The sequence below is a fragment of the Lontra canadensis genome, unplaced genomic scaffold (genome assembly GCF_010015895.1).
Source record: "Lontra canadensis isolate GAN:19392208 unplaced genomic scaffold, GSC_riverotter_1.0 scaffold65, whole genome shotgun sequence".
Taxonomy (NCBI): domain Eukaryota; kingdom Metazoa; phylum Chordata; class Mammalia; order Carnivora; family Mustelidae; genus Lontra; species Lontra canadensis.
Genome location: NW_022631059.1, coordinates 1,415,565 through 1,441,353, shown reverse-complemented (window position 1 = coordinate 1,441,353; position 25,789 = coordinate 1,415,565). Strand labels below are relative to the sequence as shown.

At 65.9% G+C, this 25,789-nt stretch overlaps 1 protein-coding gene across 1 annotated transcript in view; it reads right to left on the bottom strand.

The window, feature by feature from the left end:
- Window positions 1-25,789, bottom strand: part of LAMA5 (laminin subunit alpha 5) — a 45,038-nt gene that overhangs the window by 4,323 nt on the left and 14,926 nt on the right. Inside the window, 53 exon segments of the mRNA XM_032878850.1 lie at window positions 61-171; window positions 673-775; window positions 922-1,063; window positions 1,341-1,495; window positions 1,644-1,760; window positions 1,879-2,075; window positions 2,183-2,353; window positions 2,910-3,021; window positions 3,167-3,277; window positions 3,348-3,499; window positions 3,963-4,112; window positions 4,198-4,378; window positions 4,463-4,563; window positions 4,732-4,946; window positions 5,058-5,138; window positions 5,328-5,455; window positions 5,687-5,800; window positions 6,190-6,420; window positions 7,080-7,163; window positions 7,278-7,379; window positions 7,607-7,768; window positions 7,884-8,024; window positions 8,187-8,331; window positions 8,535-8,739; window positions 9,095-9,306; window positions 9,635-9,750; window positions 10,400-10,539; window positions 11,129-11,255; window positions 11,373-11,574; window positions 11,665-11,762; window positions 12,378-12,486; window positions 12,600-12,760; window positions 13,129-13,282; window positions 13,383-13,489; window positions 13,567-13,709; window positions 13,885-14,023; window positions 14,139-14,295; window positions 14,396-14,495; window positions 14,831-14,936; window positions 15,040-15,092; window positions 15,205-15,310; window positions 15,528-15,580; window positions 16,052-16,189; window positions 16,265-16,399; window positions 16,482-16,616; window positions 16,712-16,849; window positions 16,929-17,069; window positions 20,877-20,939; window positions 21,082-21,216; window positions 21,392-21,482; window positions 21,645-21,763; window positions 21,983-22,098; window positions 25,617-25,714. Coding sequence (XP_032734741.1) covers window positions 61-171; window positions 673-775; window positions 922-1,063; window positions 1,341-1,495; window positions 1,644-1,760; window positions 1,879-2,075; window positions 2,183-2,353; window positions 2,910-3,021; window positions 3,167-3,277; window positions 3,348-3,499; window positions 3,963-4,112; window positions 4,198-4,378; window positions 4,463-4,563; window positions 4,732-4,946; window positions 5,058-5,138; window positions 5,328-5,455; window positions 5,687-5,800; window positions 6,190-6,420; window positions 7,080-7,163; window positions 7,278-7,379; window positions 7,607-7,768; window positions 7,884-8,024; window positions 8,187-8,331; window positions 8,535-8,739; window positions 9,095-9,306; window positions 9,635-9,750; window positions 10,400-10,539; window positions 11,129-11,255; window positions 11,373-11,574; window positions 11,665-11,762; window positions 12,378-12,486; window positions 12,600-12,760; window positions 13,129-13,282; window positions 13,383-13,489; window positions 13,567-13,709; window positions 13,885-14,023; window positions 14,139-14,295; window positions 14,396-14,495; window positions 14,831-14,936; window positions 15,040-15,092; window positions 15,205-15,310; window positions 15,528-15,580; window positions 16,052-16,189; window positions 16,265-16,399; window positions 16,482-16,616; window positions 16,712-16,849; window positions 16,929-17,069; window positions 20,877-20,939; window positions 21,082-21,216; window positions 21,392-21,482; window positions 21,645-21,763; window positions 21,983-22,098; window positions 25,617-25,714 — 7,003 coding nt within the window.

Genomic DNA, 25,789 nt, shown 5'->3' with positions numbered 1-25,789 from the left:
GGAGGGAGGGTCCACCTTGGGACAAGCAGAAGACAGGGAGAGGGACGAGGACCAACGTACTGGTGTCCATGGCCAGCATGGCCTGTACCTCCTGGACTCGGGCTGCCAGCTGCTCCTTCTGGGCCTGGGCATCTCGGAGCTGGGTCCTGGTACCCTGGATGGCAGCCCACGCTGCGGGGGGAGGCAGCCTCAGCCCCAGGAGCCCCCACTCCCAGCGCACAGCCCACCTCGGCCCGCCTCACCAGGAAGGGACGAGGCCAACATGCTCACGGACGGAGACACCCAGACATGAGGGCCCTCACCGTGGGGAGGGCGGGAACCCCATGCAGATGTAACCACCCCATTCCACAGCTCACACAAGGAAGCTCAGGGGGGCCAGGCCACCACCCAGGGACCCCCAGCACTCCGAGGGCCGAGCAGCAGAGCGCGTGCCCCTTGCCACCAGCCAGTGCTTCCTCCTGCACCAGGCCCCCATCCGGACAGGAGAAAACCCTCCCTGGCCCCTCCACAGCCCCGGGGCCTGGCCCCAAGGCCCGGGTGGGCGTCGGGCCTCTGCAGAGCTCCCAGGGCAACGTGCTGAGCCGGTGGGAAGCGGGACCCCCATACAGGGCAGCTGTCACACTCCCACCCACCATCACCCCAGTGTGAACAGAGACAGCCCCCGGTACTCACCGCGGCCCAGCCTCTGCTGTTCCCTGAGGGTGGCCTCGGCTAGGGCACTGCCGTTGATCAGCAGCTCCCGGGCTCGGGGCGCCAGGCCACGTTCTACCACCGTCTACACACATGGGGGCAAGACGTGCTTTATACCTGCCTGCTGGGAACCAGAGGCGGGCAGGGGTGGGGGGCAGGGGCTCTTGCAGGGGCTGTGGGGGGGGGGCAGGGGCTCTTGCTGGGGCCGGGGGGCGGGGGGGAGGGCCTCACCGCCCATGTGTGGCTCGCCTGCCACAGTGCCTGGCCAGCAGCCCCCTCGGCGGCCTGCACGGCATGGAGAATGCTGCCGTAGGCGCTAGTAGCCTCGATGGCCCTTTGGATGAAGCGGTCCTGGTTGAGCCCGTGGATGACGCTGTGTACAGGAAGGAGAGGGACATGGGGTGCGTAGGTTGGGGGCCCGGACCAAGATATCCTCAGACAAACCTGCCTGCCTCCTCCGGCACCCCCGTCCTCGGCCCCTGCCCTGCCGCCCGCCACGCGCGCCTTTCTCATCCCTTGCGGCCGGTTTGGGCCGGGACCCCTGCGGGGACCTTGTACAGACAACAGCCGCTTCCTCCAGGAGCCCTCCCAGACTGGCCGTGCCCCAGGAAGGCCCCGTTGCATCCCCGGGTGCCCTGCAGCCCGCGCACCTGGACAGGTTGAGGGCCAGCTGGGCCAGCTGCTGTGCGTGTGTCTCAGCGGCCTCCACCAAGCCCACCTTGCTGCCTGCCGGGGAGAAGGCCCGCATCTTCTCCAGCAACGGCGTCCGGGCCCCATCCAGGTTCGCAGCGAGGCGCTCATACTCCTAGGGGCGGGGGGACGGGTGTAAGTGGGACCCTCCTCAACCCAATCCCTTACTCACTCTCCCCTGATCTGGGAACCCGGAGGCCACGCTCCGCGTGCAGACCCCTGGCGGACCCCGCCTCGGTGTCCCCAGGCAGGACAGCACTCACCTCCCTGGCCTGGTCCATGCCGTGCAGAAGCCCAGAGAGCTGGGCCAGGGTGTCACTAGCAGCCTGCAGAGTGGCCCTCAGCGTGGCATTGTCCCTGGACAGCTCCTGCTTCCGGAGCTGGAGGCCCCGGGGAAGAAAGGGGGTGACAAGAACGGAGGTGTGACAGGGTGGGAATGAGGGGCCACAGGGTGGGAGGGTGAGCGGGAGAAGGGAGTGGGAGAGTGGCGCCCCTCACCAGGGCATCCTCCAGGCGCTCCTGGTTCCGGCTGTTGAGCTCCTCGGCCTCCCGAGTGGTGCCCACTGCCCGGTTCAGGGCCCCTCGCAGGTCCATGAGGCCAGCCTCGTGCTGGGCCAGCTGGTCCCAGGTGCGTGTGGCCAGCGCCCGGTTCCCCTCCCAGTGGCTGGTCAGCTGCTCCTGCACACGGGCCAACACTGGCCCAGATCCCAGGTGGGGACGGCTGGGCAGTGACTCCGGGTCCCTGCCCAGTGCCGCCCGGCCCCCCCACCTGCCCCATCTTAAGCTGGTCTCGGCTGCTCACGTCTCTGGGCCGCGTCCAGCTGGGCCTCGGCTGCTGCTCTTGGGGCGTCCAGGTGTCGGGCCCGCATCTCCCCCAGCAGCCGCTCCACCTCAGCCAGAGTCCGCCGCACGTGCTCACCCGACGGGGCCGAGGCATTGGCCGGGAACAGGTGGTCCATCCGGGACTCGAGCTCTATGGGCGGCCAGGGAGGGCGGTCAGGGCCAGCCTGCTGACCAAGCAGACCCCTGCCCGCCGGCTGCCATGCCCAAGACCTCACCCAGCGAGCTCCGAGCGCCAGCACACAACCCAGGAATGCCCCACACGGCTGGTACAACCTAGCTCCAGGCCCCAGCTCTGCTCGGCCGCCTGACCTCCTGGCCTCCACACTCTCACCTTCCTCAGCCCCTCCCAACCCCCCACCGCCCATCTGCCCCACCTGCCCCTAGGCCTCCTGGCCCAACCAGCCCTGTCGGCACTCAGCACCAACTGCCTTCCTCCCCGACACCCGGGTGGAGTCAGCGCCTCCCCCTGTGGCAGCAGCTCTGACTCAGGTGCCACCAGCAGGTGCCCCTCAGTGCCCCCCGCCCCCTCTGTCTGGCCACACTGCACCCTCTCTGGCCTCCCATGCTGCCTTGTTCACTCAGCCACGTCTAAGCGGCCAGACCCTGCCAGTTCTTCGAACCCTGCTCCGACCCTGACCGCCCTTCTGCTTGCCCACCACCTGCTACCCAGCCGGGCTCGCCCCTACCACTCAGGAGGCGGTCCACAGCCCTGATGGCCGCCAGCAGCGCCTGCGCCCGGCCCAGTGAGGCCTTGGTGCTGTCCAGCAGCCGGCTGGCTTCGGTGAGTGCTCTTGTGGCCTGTGGACACAGCATGCTGTCAGGCCGCAGCCTAAAGCAAGGATCAGGGGTGACGCTGGGCACTCTGGGGCCCTGGGGGGGTGCAGCCTACAGAAGGGGCTTTCTAGGGGAGGCGTGTCCCGGGCAGGGGTTCCTAGGGTCCTGCCTGGCCATCCAGCCTCCGCGTGTCCTGTCCAAGGCCGGAGGTCTGCCGTTCCAGGGTCTCCAGCTGCTGCGCTGTCTCGTGGCGGAGGCCCAGGGGGCTCTGGAGCTGCCTCTGGGGAGGAGAGAAGGTGAGAGCCCGCAGCCCGAGAGGGCAGTCTAGGGTGGGCCAGGCCGAGTGGTACCTGCAGGTCGGCGACGGAGGCGTTGAGCTCATGCAGCCGGGCCCAGGCCGCAGAGCTGGCGTTGATGCCGTGCAGCTGCTCGCGGATGCTGGGGAGGAGGGCGCCGGCCCGCTCCAGGTCGTCCAGCAGCAGGACCACACAGTGGTCGCACACTGCAGGCAGCACAGGGGGTCAGTGCGGGGCTGGGGAAGGACTCGCGGGGTTACTGCGGTGGGGATGGGTCTGCCAGGGGTCATGGAGTTGGAGTACTGAGCTATGCTGAAGGTGAGGAGGTTGGTGAGGGTCAGAGGTTAGCCCGGGGTCGCAGGACCAACAGAAAGGTCAGGCTGGGAATCAAGAAGTCAGTCGGGAAGGGGGCGGGTGCCAGGAAGTCAGTACAAGCTCGGGGTGGGTCCCAGGGTGGTAGGGACCAGTTGGGAAGTTCTGGACTCAGGGATCAGAAGGCGGGAAGGAGGTCAGCACAGAGCCCAGAGGTCCCCTAGAGAACTGAGAGGGAGCTGGGGGACACGAGGTGTCTCTGGAAGTGGAGGTCAACAAAGGGGTCAACAGGTCGTGAAGGGCCGGGCCTCACACGCCCAAACCTGGGAGGCACAATGCTGGGGTACAGGGACGCACCTTCACAGTGGATGCCGTGGCCCCCAGGCCCGCCTGGTACCATGACCTGGTGCTGTTGGCTGCAGGTGTCACAGCGCTCCCCACTGAGCCCAGGGGGGCAGGTGCAGCGGCCCGTGTGCATGTCACAGTGGCCCCCCTGGCACTGGCAGCCTAGGTGTGGAAGAGTGGGGTGAGGGGCTGGCAGAGGGTCCTGCAGTGCCGGCCACCCCACAGCACCCCACCCATCCGTACTCACGCCTGCAGCCCTGCTCAGGTAGTCCCCAGTGGCCAGGGGCACACTCACGGCACTGGGGCCCTCCGGCCCCTGGCCGGCAGTGGCACTGCCCACTCTGCGGGTGGCACTCGGAACCCTCCGCAGCTGGTCCACAGGCACACGGACGGCAGCCCCCACAGTCCTGGAAGCCGAAGTACCCCTCCTGTGCACAGACCGCTGTTAGGCTCTGCCGGTTGGCCCTGTGGGCCCCTCCCCCCACAACCCCACCCTTCCAGGAAGCCCCTACCTGACAGCGGTCACAGCGTGGCCCGGTCACTCCTGCCTTGCACACGCAGTAGCCACTGTGGGGGTCGCAGGTCTCTGTCCCGCAGGTGGAGCAGTCACACCCTGCAGAAGGGGTGCTGTGACGGTGCCCGACCCTCACCCCTTCCGGAGCTCCCACCCGACGCAGCCCTGCCCACCCTCTGTCCCTCACTCGCCCAGGGGGATCGTCCCCTCCACCCCTCCCCCAGGGGCGCCCGCCGCACGAGCTCCCTCCTGCCGCGCCAGGCCTACGGGAGCAGTTGCCGGGCACCAGGGCGTTGCCAAAGAAGCCAGGGGCGCAGCTCTCGCAGCGGGGCCCGGTGGTGTGGCGCAGGCAGCCCCGGCAGGCGCCAGTCAGGGGGTCGCAGTCGCTGAAGAGCAGGTTGGGGTCACCATTGCCGCTGCAGTCGCACGGCTGGCAGGAGCTGCCCAGCACCAGCGGGTTCCCGAAGAAGCCCGGCGCACACCTGGGGTGGGAGGTGAGGGTAGGGTCAGTGGTCTGGGGTGCTCCGCCCACAACGCCCACCTTCCCGCAGGTCCTCGGACAAGCACGCCCACCTGCCCGCCCGCCCGCTCACCGCTCGCAGGAGGCGCCCGCGTAGCCCGGCTTGCAGAGACACTGTGCGCGCCCTCCTCGCAGGACGCAGCCCACGGCAAAGCTGCGGACACAGAGACGGTTCTCGGACGGCTGCACACCGTGGGGCGGGGACGGGTGGGGGCGCCTGGCCAGCCCACCCCAGATGCTCTGGCCTCCAGGGGGCAGTGCCGGCTCAGCGCAGTAGGGGATGGTGACCTTCCCTACCAGGGCTGTAAGGGCAACTGACCCTGGGTGGGCTGGCCCAGCTTACTTGTTGGAAGGCACCGCGAGGGGGCAGGGGCAGCTGACACAGGGGGCCGTCGGGTCCTCGGACCCACTGCGCACGAAGCCAGGCTGGCAGAGCTCACAGTGGTCACCTTCAGTGTTGTGCTGGCAGCCCTGAGGCAGAAGGGATGGGCAGCACTGATAGTGGAGCCGCTGCTTCCCACCAGCTCGCCCAGCCACGCCAGGCACTCTATGCCCAAGGCCAGCCAGTGCCCCACCCAGGACACCTCCCTTCCGCCTGGCCCCCAGTGTGTCCACACCACTGACCCAAAGGCTCCCGGTCTTCCCTCTCTTGCTTAGTCTGTGTCTGGGGTGTCTGCCCTGCCTTTGCCCAGCCCTACTCACCGTGCAGATGCCCGAGCCAGGGAGGCAGCGATCTGAGTGGCCATGGCACTGACAGGGGACACAGCGACCCAAGAAGAGACCTTTGATGTCCCGGTAGTAGCCAGGGGCACATTCCTGGGGCAGAGGCATCCATGGTCAGGAAGGAAGCAAGGCAGCCCGAGGGGCAGGGAAGGACCATGCTCTCACACCCTCAGGGGTCCTGGCCCTGACCCGCTAGAGACACGAAGTCAGAGCCCCCGAAGCCACACGGATCCCTGGCTCAGGTGCGCACGTCCCCACCATGTGGTCGGGGAGTGGGTCGGTGGCCGAGGCCTGGCCGGACTGGGCGGTGAAGGGACACAGAGCGGCTGTGTGCATGGAGGGCCCAGCAGCGACATAGTGGACAGCGGAGTGGACCAGCCCGTGGCAGGAAGGCAGGGCTGCTGGGAGGGTGGTACCCAGCCGGTGAGGGAGGAGTCGGGGAGACAGAGCCGGGGGGAGGAGTGCCCGCCCCCCCACCTCACCTGGCACGAATCTCCGCGGTAGTTGGCCGGGCACATACACAGCTCCACGTTGCTAGCCGGAGGCCCTCCGCCCACCTCGCCAGCCACCTCCAGCGCCACGCTGCGCAGGGAGACGGCCGCGGAGGTCTGGGAGAAGAGCGCACGGATATGCACCTGCTCCAGGCCCGCCAGCACCATCATGAGCTCCTCACGGGACACGGCGCTGTGCGTCTCCGAGTGCCGGAAGTTCCCCTGCGGGCCGCGGCCGGCTCAGTGGGGCAGCAGGGCCGGGGCGCCGGGGTCCCGGGGGGCTGGATCAGCCCACACCCGCAGGGGAGCCGGCACCTACGCCCCTGCCTCACACTGGGCACAAAGCCCAAGTCCAGACCCATTAGGAACCCAAGCACATAAGAAGATGCCCCCGGCTTTTAGAACAAAACAGCCCCGTACTCTGATCTCAGAGAGACAAATAGTTCCTTAAATCAGACAGAAACACTAACTGCACATGAAGAATTGATAAATTTGGGTATAGTAAACATCCGAATTTCCGTTCATTGAAAGACACCTTCGGGAGACCGAGAATGTGAGCCAGGAGAGCCGCGGCTTTCACGAGGGGCATGGCAGGGGCCGCGTGAGACTTCTCTAAAGCTCTAAGGAAAGACCGTGAGCGGGAGGAGCAACGGGCGAAAGACGGACGGCTCAGAGGGAACTGCAGGGCTGTGCGCCCACGGGCGGCCGCTCCGGCATTGGGCTGGGGACTCTGCGGGCCAGCACGCAGCCAGGAGCACCACCCCACCGGCACCCCGTTTTCCATCCTAGAGGGCAGGCACGGCAGCCTGAGGCCGCTCTGGCCTCCCTGGGCTGCCCCAGGATCCAGGAGGGCCCTGGGTGCCTAGGCCAGCTCTGCTCACCTCCACCAGCTGCAGCCGTCCGTGGTGAATGTGGCCGGGCGCCGGGTGCATGGGCTCCAGGAACACGATGCTCATCTGGTTGCCCTGGGCACCGGGCAGGGGGGGGTTGGGAGGGCAGGTGAGGGCCGGCAGTGAGCTGCCCCCATCCTGCCCGGGAGTGCCCACTGCCTGCCCAGCCACACCCATGCCATCGGCCACCTGCAGCACCACGTCCGGCCTACTTTCCGTGGGGATGAACACGTCTCCGCGCTGGGTCTCCGAGTGACGCTCGTAGCGGAGGATCCCACCATAGGATGACACCTGGAGGCAGAGCATCGTGACCTGGCCAGACCCTGACTGTGGGCCCAGAGTCGACAGCGGCGGCCTTGGGCACCCCTGGGGCTGGGGACCAGGGTAGGCCTGGGCACCCTCATGGAGTCCCCATCCCTCCTCAGACACGGGCAGTCTCACTGCTATCTTCCCCACGCCTCCAGGGGGTCCGGGAAACCCTCCTAGTGCCCTCCCCAGGGCCTGCCTTGCTGCCTCACCCTGTCCCCCAGGTAGGAGGGTGGGGCCTGCCAGTACAGCTCCGGGAGGGCCTCGAACCCGTGCCGCAGATCAGCGTACAGCAGCTCTTCCTCTGCCCGCAGCTCGTGGGGAACCACCTGCCGGTCACTGCTCAGCAGCGTCCAGCCCTCCATGTCCATGTGCTGCGGGCACACGGGAAGGGCGCTGAGGTCAACAGCCAGGGCTCGCTGGTGGGGGGGGGAGCACGTCCCCTCCTCGAGGCGCCACCCATGGGGGCTGGGTCCCACAGCCACACACCTGACGGCGGGTGAGAGTGGAGCCCCCGCAGCGCTCGGTGGCCCCGAAGCAGAAGCAGCGGGTGCAGCCCTTGGGGTCGGCGGCATCGAGGGAGAAGGTCCCGAGGCGGCACTGGTCGCACCGCGGGCCCTGCACGTTCTCCTGGCGGCGGGCGGGCAGGACGGTCAGTCGGCCGTGTGCGGCACACCCGCCCCGCCCCAGCGCACTGTCAGCCTCCGCCATGGGCTGACTCTCCCCAGAGCGTCCAGGAAGCCCTGGCGAAGGCAGCGTGGGGGTGGGGGGTGGCTGACCCCAGGGTCTTACTTTGCAGTGGCACCGGCCTGTGAGGGGGTCACACGTGCTGGGCACGGAGCCCGCCTCGTGGCAGTCACAGGGACGGCAGCTGGGGTAGCCGTGGAAGCCGGGGGCGCAGGTGTCACAGCGGCGTCCGGTCACATTGGGTCTGCACCTGCGAGAGGGGCTCGGTGGCTGGCCGGACCTGCCCCCAACTCCGACCTCTCAGGCTGAACCAAGACCAACCACAGGTGGCCCCCGAGGCCTACCCTCCCCCCAGCCCCAGCCCCTGAACTGGAGAGCGCACGCTCGGTGGCAACGCCAGCCCCTGACCCAGGACTAGCCCGGGGCCACGGGGAGAACCAGTGCCCAGCTCACTTGCACTGGCCACTGTCCACGTCACAGGTGGGGTCGGCGAGCTCCTGGACCCCGGGCCCCGAGCAGTTACACTCCTCACAGCCCACCAGGGGGTGGCAGCCAAAGCTCTGGGGCTGGCAGACGACGCAGTCGGGCGGGACGGTGCGTGGCGGACAGATGCACTGGCCGGTGAGCTCGTCACACAGGCGGCCTCGGCACTCACAGGCTGTGGGGAGTGTGCACCGGGCGGGGTGGTGAAGCCCTCTGCCCCATCGCAGGCCCTGGCTGCAGCCTAGGGGGTACTCCCACCCCCACCCAGGTGTGGTTTCAGCTCCAGCCCCAGGCCGCTCCTCTGGGGTGCGGTGGGTTGCCCAGAATTGCCATCTGGCCCCTGCTGGGTGACACGCAGGCCACTAGCCACCTGCGGCCCTGCAGACAGGGGCCAGCTGCGTGGATCTGCCAAGTGCTAGAACCTCCTCCTGGCCACGGCAGCCACGGTGGCCACAGCAGGATGCTTCCTTCCTTCCACCGGGAAGCCCCCTGGGGGATCAGGTGCCACTCCCACGGCCTCAGGTACTCACGCCTACAGTTGGGGAAGCCCCAGTAGCCAGTGGCACAGCGGGAACAGTCACGGCCGATGACATGGGCCCGGCAGGGACACTGGCCCCCAAAGGGCTCACATGTGGGGCCCATGGCACCCATTTCGTGGCAGCCGCAAGGCCGAGCCCCGTTGTTATAGAAGAGAGAGAGAGAAGAGGCAGCATCACGACAGAATGGGGACGAGCTCGTGGGGCTGGTGGGGGGAGAAGCAGGTGTGAGGCCAACTCCTGGCCCTGAGACCCTGGCCCCAGCCTGGGCCCCTGTCCTGTCCCAGCCCAGTCACCACTCTTGCCCAGGATCCCGTGCCCTTGCCCTGCCCCGCCCCGGGCCCCCCACCCTGTCCCAGTCCAGCCCTGGCCCCAAGCCCCAACTCTTGCCCGGGCCCTGTGCCCTTGGCCCACCCCAGGGTCCCCCACCCAGCCCTGGCCCCATGCCCCAACCCTTGCCTGGAAACCGCATGTCCTCAGCTCCCCTTTACTCCCCCGCCCTGCTGTGAGCCCCTCGCCCCATCCCCGGCCCACCTGATGTGGTACCCACGGCTGGCACACTGGCTGATGAAGTCGTAAGACTTGTCCAAGGGCTCCTCTCGGAGATAGCTGGGGCTGTAGGCCTCCTCAGGGACCACTAACACATACTCCTAGGGGGTCAGGACCTGGTCACCTTCCCATGGGCCCCAGAGAGGACCCGGAAGGGGGAAGTGTCCCAGAGCCTGCCAGTAGGAGCACATGGCCGGGGGTCTCTGTGACCGGCCAGGGTCCAGCCGGACAGCCATGACAGTAATGGCAGCAACACACCCCAGCCCTGGGCCCAGCAAGGCTGACAGGAGCTAGGTCCCCACTGGGCTGCTTAGAAGGGAGTCGGCTTCTGGGGCCTAATGGAAGCTTGGGGTCTGTGAGGAGTGCCTGGCCTCCTGGTGCCCTCTCCCATCCCTGCCTGCCAAATATGCCTTGGCTCTCCGTCTCCACCTAGCCAGGCCTCCTCCTCCAGGAAGGCCACCCTGCCCTGCAGGGCCCCAGAAGACTGGTGGACCACATCTCGGCTCTTAGGTACTTGCCCCACGCTGTAGCCTCACAGCCCGGCCTGGAGGCCCCCGACAGCTGCCACTCCCTGGCACCTGGCACAGGCTGGGCCGAGGCAGATGGGGGATGCACCTGGGCTGAGTGGCCGATGGCGTGACAGGAGGACGGCTGGTCCCTGAACAGGGTCAGGACGTCCACACCCTGAAAGGCTAGCCCCGTGTCAGGCCCTGAGTGTTCTGCACGCAGACGTGGCAGCCTGGGACTCACCAACCAGAGCCAGCGGCCCTCAGGCACCCGCACGGTCACGGTGAGCTCACTGTCGGTCACGTCCAGGATGGCCTGGCCCTCGCACACAACCAGGGTGCGGCAGCCGTAGCCATGTGGGCAGAAGCTGGCGTTGGCATGGCCTGGAGGGAGAAGGAAAGGCAGGTCTGTGTGTCCCCGCCACACCCCACGGACCAGCCCTGGTCCTGTGGCCTCATCCCAGAGGCACTCCTGGGATCACCAAGGAGGAAGAGATGCCACCGGACAGTGCCCTGGCTGCCGAGGAGCATGCAGCTGTGACATACAGCATGGACCTGTGGTCCGTCCGAGGACAGCTGGCAGGGCCCACTTGCACGACGCGGGTCAGAAGCAGCCATGCACAAAGGCCCACTGGGCACGGACCTCTGAGCTTGGCCCAGCGGAAACAAAGCACATATACATGTAGGAACGCAAGTCCCATCACCGTGTGTCCCACGGCGAACCCTCGGTTACCCGGGCATGTGACAGGGTGAATCCTGACTTACACATGGAGTCAGGAGCGGAATCTGGGCAGGGGGCTGGGAGGCTGCGGCTGCTGTGTGCGCTGGGCCCTGCGCCCTCCGTTTAAGGACTAAGAGCAGGACAGATCTGTCCACGTCTATGACGACCACCATAGAGCGGGGCTGTGTGAGAAGATCCCTGATGGGCTTCTCTGCCGGGGGTCCGCCCCCATGGCCCGCCATGGCCACTCACCTTGCCAGACTCGGCCCCCACTGATGAGGACCTCCACAGTGAAGGTGGGGTGGTCGGGCTGGAAGCCGTGCAGCAGGAAGGCGTAGCGGCCCAGGGCGGGCACGTGAGTGCTGAAGACCACGGTACCCTGCAGGGAAGGAGGGGCTCTGGGGAGCAGATGCAGGGGTGGGGACCCGGGCAGGGCTGGCGGTCTGGAATCCCATCCCTGTCCGCACCCTGGTCCCTCCTGGCCCAGGGCCCTCACCTGGGGATGGCGCAGCAGCGTGGGCTCCACATCCGGGTCCACGGCAGTGGGGGGCCGAGGCTGGGGCCCCGGCAGGGGTGTGCCGGGGATGAGGTCCTGCGACTGGGCCAGCGGAAGGCCAGGGGCCAGCGGCAGCACCCGGCAGTCCCTGAGGAGGATGGGCCGGGCCGGCTTCGGGAAGCGAGAGAGCAGGCAGGTGGCACTGGGGACGAGTGTGGAGGTGAGGGCCTGGACCCGGCCAGTGTGCCCGTCTGGCTGCCCCGGCCCCTCCTGCAGTCCCCCCTCGCCACACCTGCTGGGGCTGAAGACACCGTGACGGCTGACACAGCGGACCCGGGGCTCCACAAACTCCAGGCTGAATGTCTCCATGGGCACCAGCGTGACACTGTGCTGCGGACAGACGACCGGGCGTGGACATGGAAACACAGGTGGGCCCCTCCCTCACCCCTGCATCCGACCTGCATCCCTCTCTTTGCACCAAGTCTCTGCCTCCTCTGGGTGCTCCAACCCCAGCCCTCAAGGGCAGTTTCCAGGCCAGGAGCCCATCTCAGCTGTCCTCGCAGCTGCGTACCCTGCCGGAGCTCGGCTGCACATTGGCCGCCAGCCTCTCCCTCAGCTCCGGGGAGCTGGTGCGGACACGCGCCCGGCAAGCACGGGCTCTGGAGAGGCCCTTCTGCCCTGCACCATCTGGCACGACGTAGGTGCATGCTATGGACACAGCAAAACATAAGCCAGCAGGGCTGTCTGGAAACACCCCACGGGGATGACCCAGGACACCACGTGGCCGACCGGGTGTCGGCATGAGACACGGCACGGAAGCCTGGGCTGCAGGCTCTGCTGACAAACTCCGGGACAGGCTGAGGATGCGGCTGTCAGAGCTGGGGTGGCCACTAGGGACCGCGGCGGGGGCTGGTGACGAGCCCTCGGGACTGTTTAAAGTTTTCTGAAGGACCTGACACGGCAGGGGAGTACCGGGGGCCCATGCAGCGGGGGTCAGGGCCTTACCAGGAAGAAGCGTGCCTGCTCGGCTGTGAGCCGGACGCTGGCCTCCGTGTCCAGGTGGAAGGTAGCCAGGTGGTGCTGGGCATCCAGTGTGGTACCCCGGCACAGGGTGCTGCGGGAAGGGGCAGGGGTGCTCAGCAGGGGGGCGGGGGGGACGGCAGCGCTGGGGCCCGAGCCCTCCCACACAGCTCCCCCAGATTTGAATCCTTGCACCTCCCTGTGCACCTGTAAGGGCAGGGGTGGAGAGTGAGGGCTGCCTGTTGGGGGGCCCGCTGGGGGGTGTGCACGGCCACGCCCAGCTCCTGGTGGCCGTCCTCGTTGGTGTACTCCAGCACCAGCGCGTAGTGGCCCGGCCGCGGCACGGCCACCTGAAGCTGAACGTCCACCTGGGGGCGGCACCATGGTCAGAGGCCCCACCCCAGGCCCCCATGTTGTCCCCAGACACTGCTAGACATGGCCCTCACCCGCCACCCCACCCGCCCGAGCCCCCATTTTCCTTGCTGCCTGGGGCACCCCTCCAGGACACCCCACGGCCCCCCGCAAAGCCGCCCCTGCCTCCCCACGGCCCGCTGCCCAGACGCCTAGCCCAGAGCTTAGGAATGAACAAATGCTCTTCCTCACGATGAGCCAGGGGCAGGGGCCGCTGACCCCCCATCTACGAGTGAGGCCCCAAAGTCCTGTCCTGGCAATATGCACCCCACCCCCTCCCCGCTCTCCAGACCCTGCCCCTCTGTGAGGTCCCAGGGACACGCACGTCACTGCCCAGGCAGGCGGCCAGGGGCGGGTGTGAGGGGCTAAGCTGCTCCGTGGGGCAAGGCCGGGGTAGGCTGTTGTCCTGGCGACACAGGGCCTCCGGTCCCGCCGCAGAGGGGAAGCCGTCCAGGGGCAGGTGGCTGTAGAGGAGGCAGCTAGGGTGGAGGAGGGGGGAACACGGCTGCGGTCAGCAGGGGCGAGCAGCCCGGGCCCAGGGAGGGGCAGGCCCCCCACCCCCACCGGGCCAGCGCTCACGTGTGCCCGGAGCGCTGGGCGGCGGGCCGGAAGGCGCAGGCCTCGGTCACCCGCAGCTGCAGGAGTGCTGCCTCGTAGTAGGTGCTGGGAAGCAAAACCACGTAGTCCTGGCGGGCAGGGGGTGAGCTCGGTACACTGGCCCTCGGCCCGGGCCCGGGCCCCACCCGCTCAGCCCCCACCTCACCAGGAGCACCCCTTCAGCCTCCACGAGCAGGGTCCAGGTGCCGGGGTTCAGCACGAAGGGCTCGCCGAAGCCCCTCTGGGGCACGGTGACAAAGGCAGGCTCCGTGCTGGGCGGGAAGGTGACGGGCTGGCTCTGCTCTGTGCCTGGGGACACAGAATGTGAGACCCCTCGACTCTGCCCATGGGCCACCCCGGGGGGGCGGCGGAGGGGGACAGGTACCCCAGGGCCAGGGCACAGGCGGGCCCCCACCCACCCAAGGGCCCAGGCGGGGCTGCGGGGAGGGGCGGGGAGCGGGCGCGGGGCGGCCCCGGCACTCACAGTTGACGCAGGTGGCCAACCTGCCCTCCTCTCGCACAGAGACGTGCCCACTCACACTGGCGGGCCCACGGTTGACGTAGCGGAAGACCAGCCAGAAGAGGTCGGGGGAGGTCACGTTCAGCTTTGCCACGATCCTGGGCTGGTGCGGGGAAGGGGCACGGAGAATCAGGCAGCCCCACCCCAGCCTTGCCCTGCCCGCCCCCTCCAGCCGCCGCGGGGGCGCCCGAAGCCGACGCTGGGGAGGCGGCCCCCACCTGCACGGGCGTCATCTGCGCGTAGCCCCTCCAGCTGAAGCTCTCGAACTCGAGGGGGTTGAAGCCGAAGCGCACGGTGCGGCCGCCCGGCGTGGCCGCCTCCTCTAGCTCCAGGCGGAGGTCGTGCAGGTCAGGGAGGTAGTGATCTCGCGCTGGCCTGGCCGCGGCAGGGGTGGTCAGAGGCAGCCCACAGGGTCCCCAGCGGGTGAGCCACCCGGCCACCCCCTGCCCCCCAAGCCAGGGGCGGCGGCACCCACTCGCTGCAGGTGAGGCCCTGGGTGTTGGGGCGGCACCGGCAGGCGCCTGTCCTCGGGTCACAGCCCTGTCCCAGCGCACCGCCGACATCACACCGGCAGCCTGCGGTGGGAGGGAACAAGGTCCACACTGCTAGCTGCCCCCTCCGCCCCCGCCCCGGCCTCGATGCTCTGCCCACAGCGGGCTCTGGACCCTTCTCTGGCCGCCCAGGCCCCTGGGGCTCTGTCCACTGTCTGTGGAGGGCAACAGGGGCCGAGAGGCCAGCTCCAGCGGGCCACCAGGGGCTGCCGGGGCGCAGGACGGAGGGGAGGGAGATGGAGCAGCCCCTCCCTCCCATGCCCAGCACAGGCCTTCCCAGACCAAGGTGCCCACCTCACTCATCCCTCCCTGGCCTCAGCCTCCCCTGGGATGTGGGCTGAGGGCCACGGGGCACTTACTGCGGCAGCCGAAGTAGTCAGCCTGGTCTAGCCCGAAGAAGCCGTCCCGGCACGCCGCACAGGTCTGGCCGCACACGTGAGCTTTGCAAGAGCACTGGCCGTCGCCCTGCAGCGGGGGCGTGGGGGGTGAGGGTGAGACCACGCCGGGCGGAGTGGGGTCTGGATGTGCCTGTCCCACAGCCCCCAGGTAGCTCAGGCCTCAGACTCACCGGCCGGCACTCGGCAAGTCCGCCCAGCGTGCCCCGGGGATCACAGCTGCAGCCTGGCGGAGAGAGAGCAGGCCTGGACGCTGCAGGGCCAGCCCTCACCTCCCCGCGCTGCTGCCCTCCCCTAGTCTCCCCAGTGTTCCTGTGCTCCCCCCACCACAGACTCACGGGTGCAGCCCTCGGGGTTCCCGGGACTCAGACCCCAGAACCCAGGTTTACAGCGATCGCAGCTGGGCCCCTCCACGTGAGCCCGGCAAGTACAGGGGGCCTGTGCCTGGGAGAAGATGAGACTGAGGGTCAGGATGGGTCCCTGCCCCCTACCCCCTACCCAAAGCCCTCAGCCCCAGAGCCCCGACACAGCCCCATCTCTAGCCTGTCCCTGGAACGGAGACAGAGGACGAGCCAGGGGAAGAAACGCCCCGAGGTTGCCAAGGCGACAGAGCAGCGGGGAGTGAGGGGCTGCCCTCCCCTGAGCGCCGACTAGGGCTTACCTCAGGAAGGCCGGGATCCGCTGGGGCCAGCCCGGCAGGGTGGCAGGAGCCAGCTGGGGAGAGACCCAGCCTGTGGTCACTTCACGGTCACTGACTCCGATGGCCAAGGGCCTCCCCAGGCCTGGCCCGGACCCACGGCTGCGTGGAGCCGCCTGTATGCCTCCCACGCGGGCGTGAAGCCGTGGCTACGGCGGCTCGCGCGCCCCACGCACCCCCACCCACTCCAGGGAACAGAAACGAGCACATGACAAGCCACAAGGCCTGCGGACGTGTGTGTGAGCGCGGGCGTGCAGACAGCTGTGAACACACGTGTGCACAAAGCCCGTGAACACAGGGCAATGAACCTGCACACGGAGGACACCGCCACGGACACGTGCACGCGCAGCACACGATTTCACGCAGGTGCTCACGTGGCCGTGCGCACGGACGGCCGCAGGAACCCGCGCAGGGGCACACGCGGCACGTGCACGGGGACGGCAGGGAACGACACACACGGCACGGACACGCCCACGGCGCGAGCTCACCTTCACAGTAGGGGAAATTGTAGGCGCCTGGTGCGCACATGTCACACCGCAGCCCCGTCACCCGGGGCCGGCAGGGGCACTGCCCGCTGCGGGAGTCGCAGGACGCGTGCAGGGAGCCCTCGGCGGAGCAGCGGCAGGCTAGGCAAGGACGGCAGGGCGTGGGCATGCGGTGGGGACACGCCCGCCCTCCCTGCCCCCAGCACGGGCACTCACGGGCACAGTCGGGGAAGCCGTGGAAGCCAGGGCTGCACTCCTGGCAGGTGGCACCCGCGTAGCCCGGGTGGCAGTGGCACATCCCGCCCGCCCCACAGAGCTGGTCCAGAGCACCCCGGGGGTCACAGGTGCAGGCTGCAGGGGACACAGGGTTAGGCCCTGGGCGCACGGCAGGTCCTCCTGCTCCCCTCAGGCCCCCCTCCAGCCCTCTGCTCACCGCGGCAGTTAGGGTAGCCATGGTAGCCCGGGCGGCAGCGGTCACAGTGAGGGCCGTCAAACTCCGGCCGGCACGGGCAGTGACCAGCCTCGTCGCAGCCCTCGGGCAGGGTCCCCACAGGGCTGCAGCCACACACTAGGGAGCAAAGCAACACACTGGGGCCCCTAAGCCAGGCAGGCCATGCCCCGGGCCCCACACCCACCCGTGCCCGCTGGGGATGCCTCGCTCACACTGGCAGAGAGGGAAGTGGAAGTAGCCCGGGGCGCAGTGGTCGCACGCAGGCCCCTCGAAGCCCTCCCGGCAGGTACAGCGGCCCGAGTCCCGGTCACAGTCCCCGTCCACCACTCCAGGGCTAGAGCACTGGCACGCTGCAGGAGGGGGGCCGTGCTCAGTCAGAGAGGGGACAGGCTCCCAGGGCCAGGGGGACAGGGTCAGGGCTACACTCACGCTGGCAGCTGGGGCCGTAGAAGCCCGGGGCGCAGTGCTCGCAGTGGGTGCCCTGGAAGCCGGGTTTGCACACGCAGCGTCCCAGCTGTGGGTCCCTGCGGCAGGCGTTGCCCTGGGTCCCCGCGGCACTGCAGTCACAGTCTGGCGGGGGGAGAGGGGTTCAGACGCCCGCAGACCCGGCCCTCCCCACCGGAAACCCTGCCCGCCACACACTCGCTCCCTTTGTCTCCACACTGTGCTCACACCACACTAGGAGGCAAGAACCGCCAGAAGGCAGAGCCGCTGTCTGTGGAGAAGCGTGTCACGAAATCAGGGCGGCCCAAACTCGTGGGACACCGTTTGCGACGCAGCTGCTAAGTCCGCGGCAGGCGCCAACACAACCAGAGAAGACGTAAAAACGAAACGGTAACAAGGCAAAAAAGAGACCCCAATCTGATTTATAAGTAACTTGCAGCTTGGAAAAGAGGAGGGAAAGCACGGGGAACGTCTTACGCATAAAGAGAAGTCACGACTACTGTTTGTTGCTCGTAGAAACTAACGGTCTGGTATTTGTCAAGTGCAGGGTGACCCCCGGCTGGACCAGAGAGAGACAGAACATTGAAATCCTTCAAGAAGAAATGCAAGTCATCCCAAACCGAAACCCGTCTGTTGCCCAACCTGGCAAGACACAGGCAGGAAGGAGGTATCTCAGGAGAAGAAGAAACGAGATGGAGAAGCAGGAGTGAGCCCCGCCTGACGGCCACAGCCTTGCCCAGGCCACGGCTCCTCTCACAACCCAGAACCAGAGGCCTCAGTTTGGCTCCTGAAGAAAAATTGAATCATGTTCTCTTGAAAAGCTGCACGTTGAACCAAGGACCCAGACGGGCCATGGACAGCTTCGTAAGGGGACAGCAAGGTGCAGAGAAGGCAGGCACAGAGACCCCAGAACATTCCAGGGAACCCAAGGCCACAAGCTTCAGCGGGACAACAGGGAGCTCGCCACCCGGGTCTGCAGGACGCCCTGCGATCTAAGAGCAGGACCACGGGGTCGCCGGGTGCCAAGGGCCAAAACCCCTGAGAGCTGGAAGGTTCTAGCAAAACCACCATCCTGGACAGAAGGGCTGGAGACACCGTCCCCAGGCCCTGACGAGGTTGGAGCAGGGACGTGTGGATTTAAACATCTTAATGAACACATGCGCCTTGTGGGTGTACACGTGGCGACCTGTACCCTGCGCGGCACTCGCAGACCCATCACACGTTCACAGAACATTCCAAAGGGCGTCACATTCTAGGTGAGAAGCAAAGACCCCATCTGACCCCCGTGTGGTGAACCTCGGACTGAGCCATCACAAAAGGACAGAACGGCCACGTCACCACCCCGCGGGAGGTGCCAGCCACGGCGGCCCTCCGTCTCCCTCTGCCCTGTCCCCACTCGTGGTGTGTGCTCTCTCTCTAAAATAAATAAATAAATAAAATCTTTAAAAAAAAAAAAAAAGGAAATCAGATCTCTCCCCAAAACTGAAACGAGAAAAACCCCAGCAGATCTTATAGACGGAATCTTAAGCTGTAACTTGAAAACACCAATAAATTCAGGAAACTTCTGCTACGTCTAATAAGTGGAGGAAATAGAAGAAATTGGACCAGAAAGTAAGAGAAATGAAAGGCACAATTCACGATGGAAAGCTGTGCATGATTTTTATTTCCTTTTTTTATTTTTTAAGATTTTATTTATTTGACAGAGAGACAGAGAGAGAAGGAGCACAAGCAGGGGGAGCAGGAGAGGGAGAAGCAGGCCCCCCGCTGAGCAGGGAGCCCGATGCGGGGCTCGATCCCAGGACCCTGAGATCACGACCTGAGCCGAAAGCAGACGGCTAAAAACTGAGCCACCCAGGTGCCCCTGTGCATGATTTTTATACCAATACATTTTAAAATCCAAAGGACACGATCCCTAAGGAAAAAGGACTCAAACCGACCTACGCTGAGGTGGGAAATGAACGGACACAAGAACCAGAGAAGAAATGACGATTATCGAAGACCAGCAGGAGTCAGGACCAGGCACCCTTCTAAGTTCCGTCAAACTCCTAAGATTTGGGTGGTTCTTGGGGTACCTGACAACTCAGCTGATGAAGGGTCTGCCTTCGGCTCAGGTCATGGCCTCAGCGTCCTGGGATCGAGCCCCACATCGGGCTCCCTGCTCAGCGGGGAGTCTGCTTCTCCCTCTGCCTGCTCTCCCCCATGTGTGTGCTCTCAAATAAATAAAATGTTAAAAAAAGGAAGGAAGGAAGGAAGGAAAAAGGCAGGCAGGCAGGTAGAAAGGAGGAAAGGAAGGAAGAAACAGGTGATTCCGTGATTTGTAGGCTGCTGTGGAGCGTAACCAAGTGTGGGTCATTTCCCAAGTATTTTCAATTACAAAACTTAAGCAAGAACGCCCACAACACCACACCAAAAAAACAACCAGGAGAGCCTTCCACCAGCCTCCCTTACGAATACACACACACGGGTGCTTGCTAGGAAAGGCACGAATAGAATTCCTTGCACGATCCGCGGCCCGGCACTGAAGCCCCAGTGGCGTGGGCCGTCTGCAGCGCCGACCCAGGGCCGGGGGGGACGGGAGGGCCCCCAGCACATCTGCTAGGCATCAACAAACCGCAGCCGGGGGCCGCTCAGCGGCTCTGCAAATCAGGTCTTCCCGGAACGCAGCCAGGCCCACGCACGCCCACACGCTCGATGTCACGCTCGATGCCAAGATCCAGCCACGGCGCGTGACGGCGGGGCTCCAGAGCCACGCACGATAGGACACGTGGCCCTCGCCGTCGAGAGCAGGCAAGTACCAGCCGGCTTCTCCCGGGAGAAGGCCGCCGACCCGCGTTCCCAGCACCGAAGCGAAGCGGATGCGAACATGTATGGAGAAACCATCGAACAGTGACAGGCACGAGTGAGCGAGCGGAGCGTGTGCCACGTGTGCACGCGTCGGAGGGAGTCAGAGGAAAGAACCACGGCCACAGGACCAGCTGGGGTCCACATGCCAGCCCAGGGAACAGGAGCCCTGAAGACACAGGGGGGTGGCCCCACCGGGACACAGGGTGCGCGGAGAGCCGGCCCGCGGACAGAAACGTGAGCACGGAGCCCAGACGACACACTCCCCAGGAAAGCAGATACGTGCTCAGGACACACTCGAAAGAAGGTCCCCTCACAGAGGCGTCAAAGAACACAGGAGACGACAAATGCCAAATGCGGTCTAAGCAAGACCCCGCCGGCAGCCGAGCGCACCCTGTTAGGAAGGTGCGTCCCAAGAGGTGCTCCCAATTCCAGAAACATGGCAGGGGGTGGGGGTCCCCACTGGCCAAGCTGACAGCCACAAGCAGGGCCCGCGGTCCGGCGAGGACCGTCTGCACCTACGGATGCCGCTACCATCATGTCGCCCAACACGGCTTCTTTCAAGACAGCGATTTGGCAACCTACAGCCCAGAATGTGCCAGAATAGGCAAGTCTCGTGACTCAGAACCTTCTAGGAAATTGTTTTACAGAAATTATTGAGAATTTATGGAAAGCCTGTGCTGCAAGGATGTTTACTGTAGCATTTTTTTTTTTAGTTGGAAAGAACTTAAATTTCCAACAATTTGGGGTTGACTGAAGAAATGCTACATCTGTCCGATGACACAGAACGTGGGGAGACATGCTTATAGGATGCGGCGGCAGGAAAGCCAGAGCAGTTCCCAGGACACACACCCGTCTTCATCCAGCGCCGTGTGCAGCGCATGGGAGGGGCCCGGCTGTGGGGGAGGGGCCGCGTGACAGTGACACGACTCTGGGTACCCCTGTTCTGCTTCATGCAGAAGGTTTCCTAACGCGAAGATGCATCACGTGCATGAAAACACAAGAGCCGGACATGAGGGGACCACACGACAACCCCACTCTCGGGGCCTCCACGGGGGCCGGGGAAGGACAGGGGCCTCAGCGGACACTCACTCACGATCTGTCCCGCCGGTAGCACCTGCTCCCCGGTGTCGTTGGGGGACAAGGAGGGCACCGCTGAGGGAGGAAACAGCACGGGTCAGCCAGTCAGCTCGGCGCGGCCAGAGGCGGACAGGACCGAGGGGCTCCGCCCCAGGTCCCCCCCACCGGGCTCTGGGGACTGTAGCCCAGCCACCCCGCCCCCAGCTGACGCCCTCACGGTAGCAGCGCGGGAAGCCAGTGAAGCCCTCGGCGCAGGCGTCGCAGCGCTCGCCCGTGAAGTTGGGCCGGCAGTAGCAGCGGCCCGTCAGGTCCTCACACGTCCCGTCCGTGAAGTCCGACTCGCAGCTGCAGCCTGGGCGGGCACCGGGGCCTCATGAGACCCCGAGTCTGGGGCCACGGGGCCAGCTCTGCCTCCCTAGCGCGGGCAAGGGGGAGGAGGGCCAGGCCGGGCCTCCTGGAGCAGCACGAGGGCCCCCCCGACACCCCCGTCCCCCAGGAACCCCCCTCCCAGGGCTGACCCCACTCACGGCGGCAAGCATGGGGAGAGTCGAGGGGCTGGTCTGGGGCCCGGAAGAAGCCAGGCAGGCAGCGCTCACAGTTGATGCCAGTGGTGTGATGCTGGGGCGGGACGGGGCCACTGAGTGCACAGACCCTCCCGCCCCCCAACTCCCCCCACTCTGGCCCTGGGTGCACCATGCCGGGGGCCCCGGCCCACCACCCCAGTGCCCCAGACCCACCCAGCTGCCACCACGGGCCCCCCCGAGCCCCCCCGACTCCCACCTGGCAGTCGATGCACACGCCCCCTCCCTGGTAGACGTTGTCTTGGTTCTGGCTGGCGCCGAGCCGGTCCACCTCAGGGTCATAGAAGCAGTCATCGGCGTGGCCGTGGCAGTTGCAGGCTGGAGAGAAGGGGGCAGAGCTGTTTACAGGCCTCCCGGGACCCGCCTCGCAGGGACCCCCAGGGCACATCTCACAAACCACCAGCAGCCCAGATGTGGCCTGGTGTGGGTGACAGCACACACCACGTGGCCGGGGCAGAGCTGGGAGAGTGTGTGCGGGGCTGCAGGTGAGGAGGGCGTGTGTGCAGGTGAGCAGGTGAGCACGTGCCGGGTACTCACACTGGCACTCGTTGGCACTGTCGGTGGTGGCTGGCTTCCACGGCCGCTGGTTGAAGCCGGGGCAGCAGCGGTCGCAGGAGCCCCCACACGTGTTGTGCTGACAGGTGCACTGAAGCCTGTGGGGACACGGGACAGGAGGGGCCACACTGTGGACCTGGGGGACACAGGGGCTGCACCCAGCCTTCACGGAGGGGAGCAGGAGGGACGGGATTTGTTGGCGGGTGGGGACTGGGATGGGGACTGAGTGGTCAGTGTGGGCCCCACCTACAGAGCGCCTGGTGCTCCAGGTCCTTCAGGATCGAGCTAACCCCTCCTTGCCATGGCCAGGCCCTGAGGCCGAGCCCACAGCTTCCCTGGGCCAGGGCCAAGGCCCGGTTCTCACTCAGCAGTATGAGCTCAGCCAGACGCCCCCATGCTTCCAGGGTGCCTCCCCAGGGGCAAGGGGCCAGGAACGGCTTCCTCTTCCAGCGGGGGTGGACACCAGGCAGAGGCTGGAATCCTGCTGGCCGTTCTGGAGAGCGGCTCCTGGTGGCTCAGGGGGACAGCTGGCCACGGCTCAGGCCTGAGGTCGCAGCCTCCTACCATTCACACACCCCTACCAGAGTCCCACCCAACACACCCCTCCATGACTCAGCCACAGTGGGGCTGCCTGCTCGGTGGGCCCGGGGCCAGCACCGCACCTGCTGTGCTCTGCGTGCCCCGAGCCGGACCTTGGAAGCTGGTCAGCGGAGCCCCAGGCCTCAGACCACACGGTCAGAGCCCCGTCCCATGCAACCCAAAGTGTCTGCAGGGCCCTGGGTATCAACACTGTGGCCCCTGGGGTCTGGGCTATCTGGAGGGCCTCTGGGGGACAGGGAGCAGGAGCAGCTCCAGGAAGCCGGCCCGTCTCCGCCCTGGCTCTGGCGGTCTGATGTCGGACCTACAGCTGGCTCTGGCTGTGCCACGGTCTGCGTAGGGCACCGGGAAACGACCCAGGACGTGGAGCCGGGCAGTGACACTGCAGGTCACTGGGCAAAGGACCCCACAAAAGCCCTGGGGAGCGACCATCCCCAACCAAGCTCAGACGAGGTACTGCTGCAGGACCAGCGGGACACAATGCGGCTGGGCCTGTCAACGCAACCGTCAGCGTGATCCAACCCCAGGAATCGGGAGCAAGTGAGTAGAAACCATAAAATAAGAATGCTTAAAGTTATAACCAAACATAGAAACTAACTAAAACACAGAAAACGCGATGCTATGAAGAAACAAAGAGATGTGGGGCGCCTGGGCGGCTCAGTGGGTTGCGCCTCTGCCTTCGGCTTGGGTCATGATCTCGGGGTCCTGGGATCGAGTCCCGCATCGGGCTCTCTGCTCAGTGGGGAGCCTGCTTCCTCCTCTCTCTCTGCCTGCCTCTCTGCCTGCTTGTGACCTCTCTGTATCAAATAAATAAATAAAATCTTTAAAAAAGAGAGAGAGATACGGCCAAAGAACCAGACACAACTTCTATAGATGGAAAATAAAATCACTGGAACTGAAGACAGCGGACGGTGACGCCTGGCTGGAGGTCCGGTGATCCCAAGAACCGACCCAGAGCAGCTCGGAAGGCAGAGAGGGGACCACAGAAGACATTCAGAGACAGAAGGAAACCACAGGGAGATCCCATCCACGGAACGGGATTCCAGAAAGAGGAAAGAGGTAGAGAGCTGGCAGGCAGAGCTGATGGCCAGGAATGGTCTTGAATTAATGACACACACTCTCAGATTCAAAAGGCAGGAGTCGGGCCCCTGGGTGGCTCAGTTGTTAAGCGTCTGCCTTCGGCTTCAGGTCATGATCCCAGCATCCTGGGATTGAGATCGGGCTCCCTGCTCAGCGGGAAGCCTGCTTCTCCCTCTCCCACTCCCCCGACCTGTGTTCCCTCTCTGTCTCTCTCTCTGTCAAATAAATAAATAATCTTCTAAAAAAAAAAAAAGAAAAGGGCAGGAGTCCTGAGCCACAGAAGACCTACAGCTCCTGGATGCCGTAGAGGAAATCCGCAGAGCACCAGGGGAAGGTCATAGAACCCTCCAGAAAGGGCAGACAAGCCAGAGGGGCAACAACGCAGGTGACCGTGGACTCTGCCAACCATCGGAACGCCAGGTGAGGCGTTGGCACGGCCGCCAACCGGAGTTCTGTAGCCAGCTAAACGACCCCCCGAGAGGGAGGCTGACACAGCTGTTGCGGCAACGGTCGTCAGACAGGGCATGGCCTCATGGAAACAACAACCAGAGGATGCACTTCGGGCAAAGGGAACCGAGTGGCCAGGGGTGCAAGGTGAGTCAAGGAGGGGCGCGGTCAAGGGCCTGGGCGAGTCAGGAGGTGGCACCCGGGCCGCGGGGACGGAGCTCCTGCTTACAGGGCCATGTGAGCAGCCGCGAGAGCGGGTCAACCACGCCCGTCACGAGGGCCGCAGGTGCTGTGAACAGTCCTGCTCCCGGCTGAGCGCAGGTGTCCCCGAGAACACACAGACTAGTCCCCGCGGTGATGGTAGCTGGAGGTGGGGCCTTTGAGGGTTGATTAGGTCTTAAGGATGGAGCCCCCATCAGTGGGCATAGTGTCCTTGTAAAAGGACCCCAGAGAGCTCCCTCATCCCCTGTGCCACGTGAGGACACCCCGAGACGTGGGCCCTTGTTGGCCTCGAGAACAGCGGTAAGTTTCTGTTGCTTACGAGCCCCTCGTCTATGGTGTGTGGGGACGGCGACCCAACTGGACTGAGACAGCGATCGAAACAAAACACGTAACTTCCAAACCAAAGGAAAGGGGGAGACTGAACCAGGGATTCAGGACAGAGCGAGGCAGGCAGCTGGCAAAGCGGTGGTGGTGATGGGGGGAGAGGGTGCAGGTGGGGGTGGGGACGGGGACGGTGGTCCAGGCGGGGGCTGATGGCTGGAGATGACGGGGTCGGGGGTACGAAGGGGCGGAGCTCTCCCTGAAGAAGCGGCTGCGGCGCAGGGCACGGGAGTAGGGTGCGCAGGGCAGGCCAGCGCCCCGAAACACGGTGTGTGGGGGGTGCTGGTGTTTGTGCTTCTGGGGAAGCCGCCCAGCCCACCCCACCCCTCGCGCCCCCAGGCAGAGCCGGGCTCAGGGCACACCCTGGTACAGGGGAGTCAGAGCAGATGCCAACGCCTCCCCAGCAAGTAAGGGCAGGCCCGCCGATCCTCTGAGGCTGATCTGGTGCCCGCGGGCTCCCCTCTCCGCCAGCGCACATTCCCACTGGGCACTTAATTTCCCAGAGCCACCAGCAGCGCCTGAGCTCCGGAAGCCGTGCGTGAGGACCGTGCGGGGTGGCAGGGGGAGCAGCTGGGGACAGCAAGGAGTGTCTTATCCATGTCCTGAGGGAAGGGAGGGGGCTGGAGAACAGGGACGTGCAGCCTCAGGCCAATGACACCCCCACTGCCCAACACAGGGCCCCAGGCTTCTCCGGGGATGGCAGAGGCCTCTGGCTACAAGACAAATAGGTCGTCCCAGGCACAGGACAGCCCCGTACTTCGCCACACACCTAAGGGGATGGAGGCCAGGGGTGGCCTCGCAGGACGAGGGACACAGTGGGCAGTGGAACCAGGTCTCCCAGTCCCTGAACTGGGAAGGGGATGAGGAGGATGGGGGCAGCGGGCCTCACCTGAAGGGGTCGGTGGGGTCTTGGGCATCGCAGACGTCCGCGTGGCCGTGGCAGACACAGCGGCCGCCGATGCTGATGTCCTTGATGCTGTAGTAGTACTATGGGGGGGGGGTGGTGAGTGCCATGGCCCCCAGCCCCAGCCGGGCCCCGCCGGCCCCACAGCCCCTCCGCAC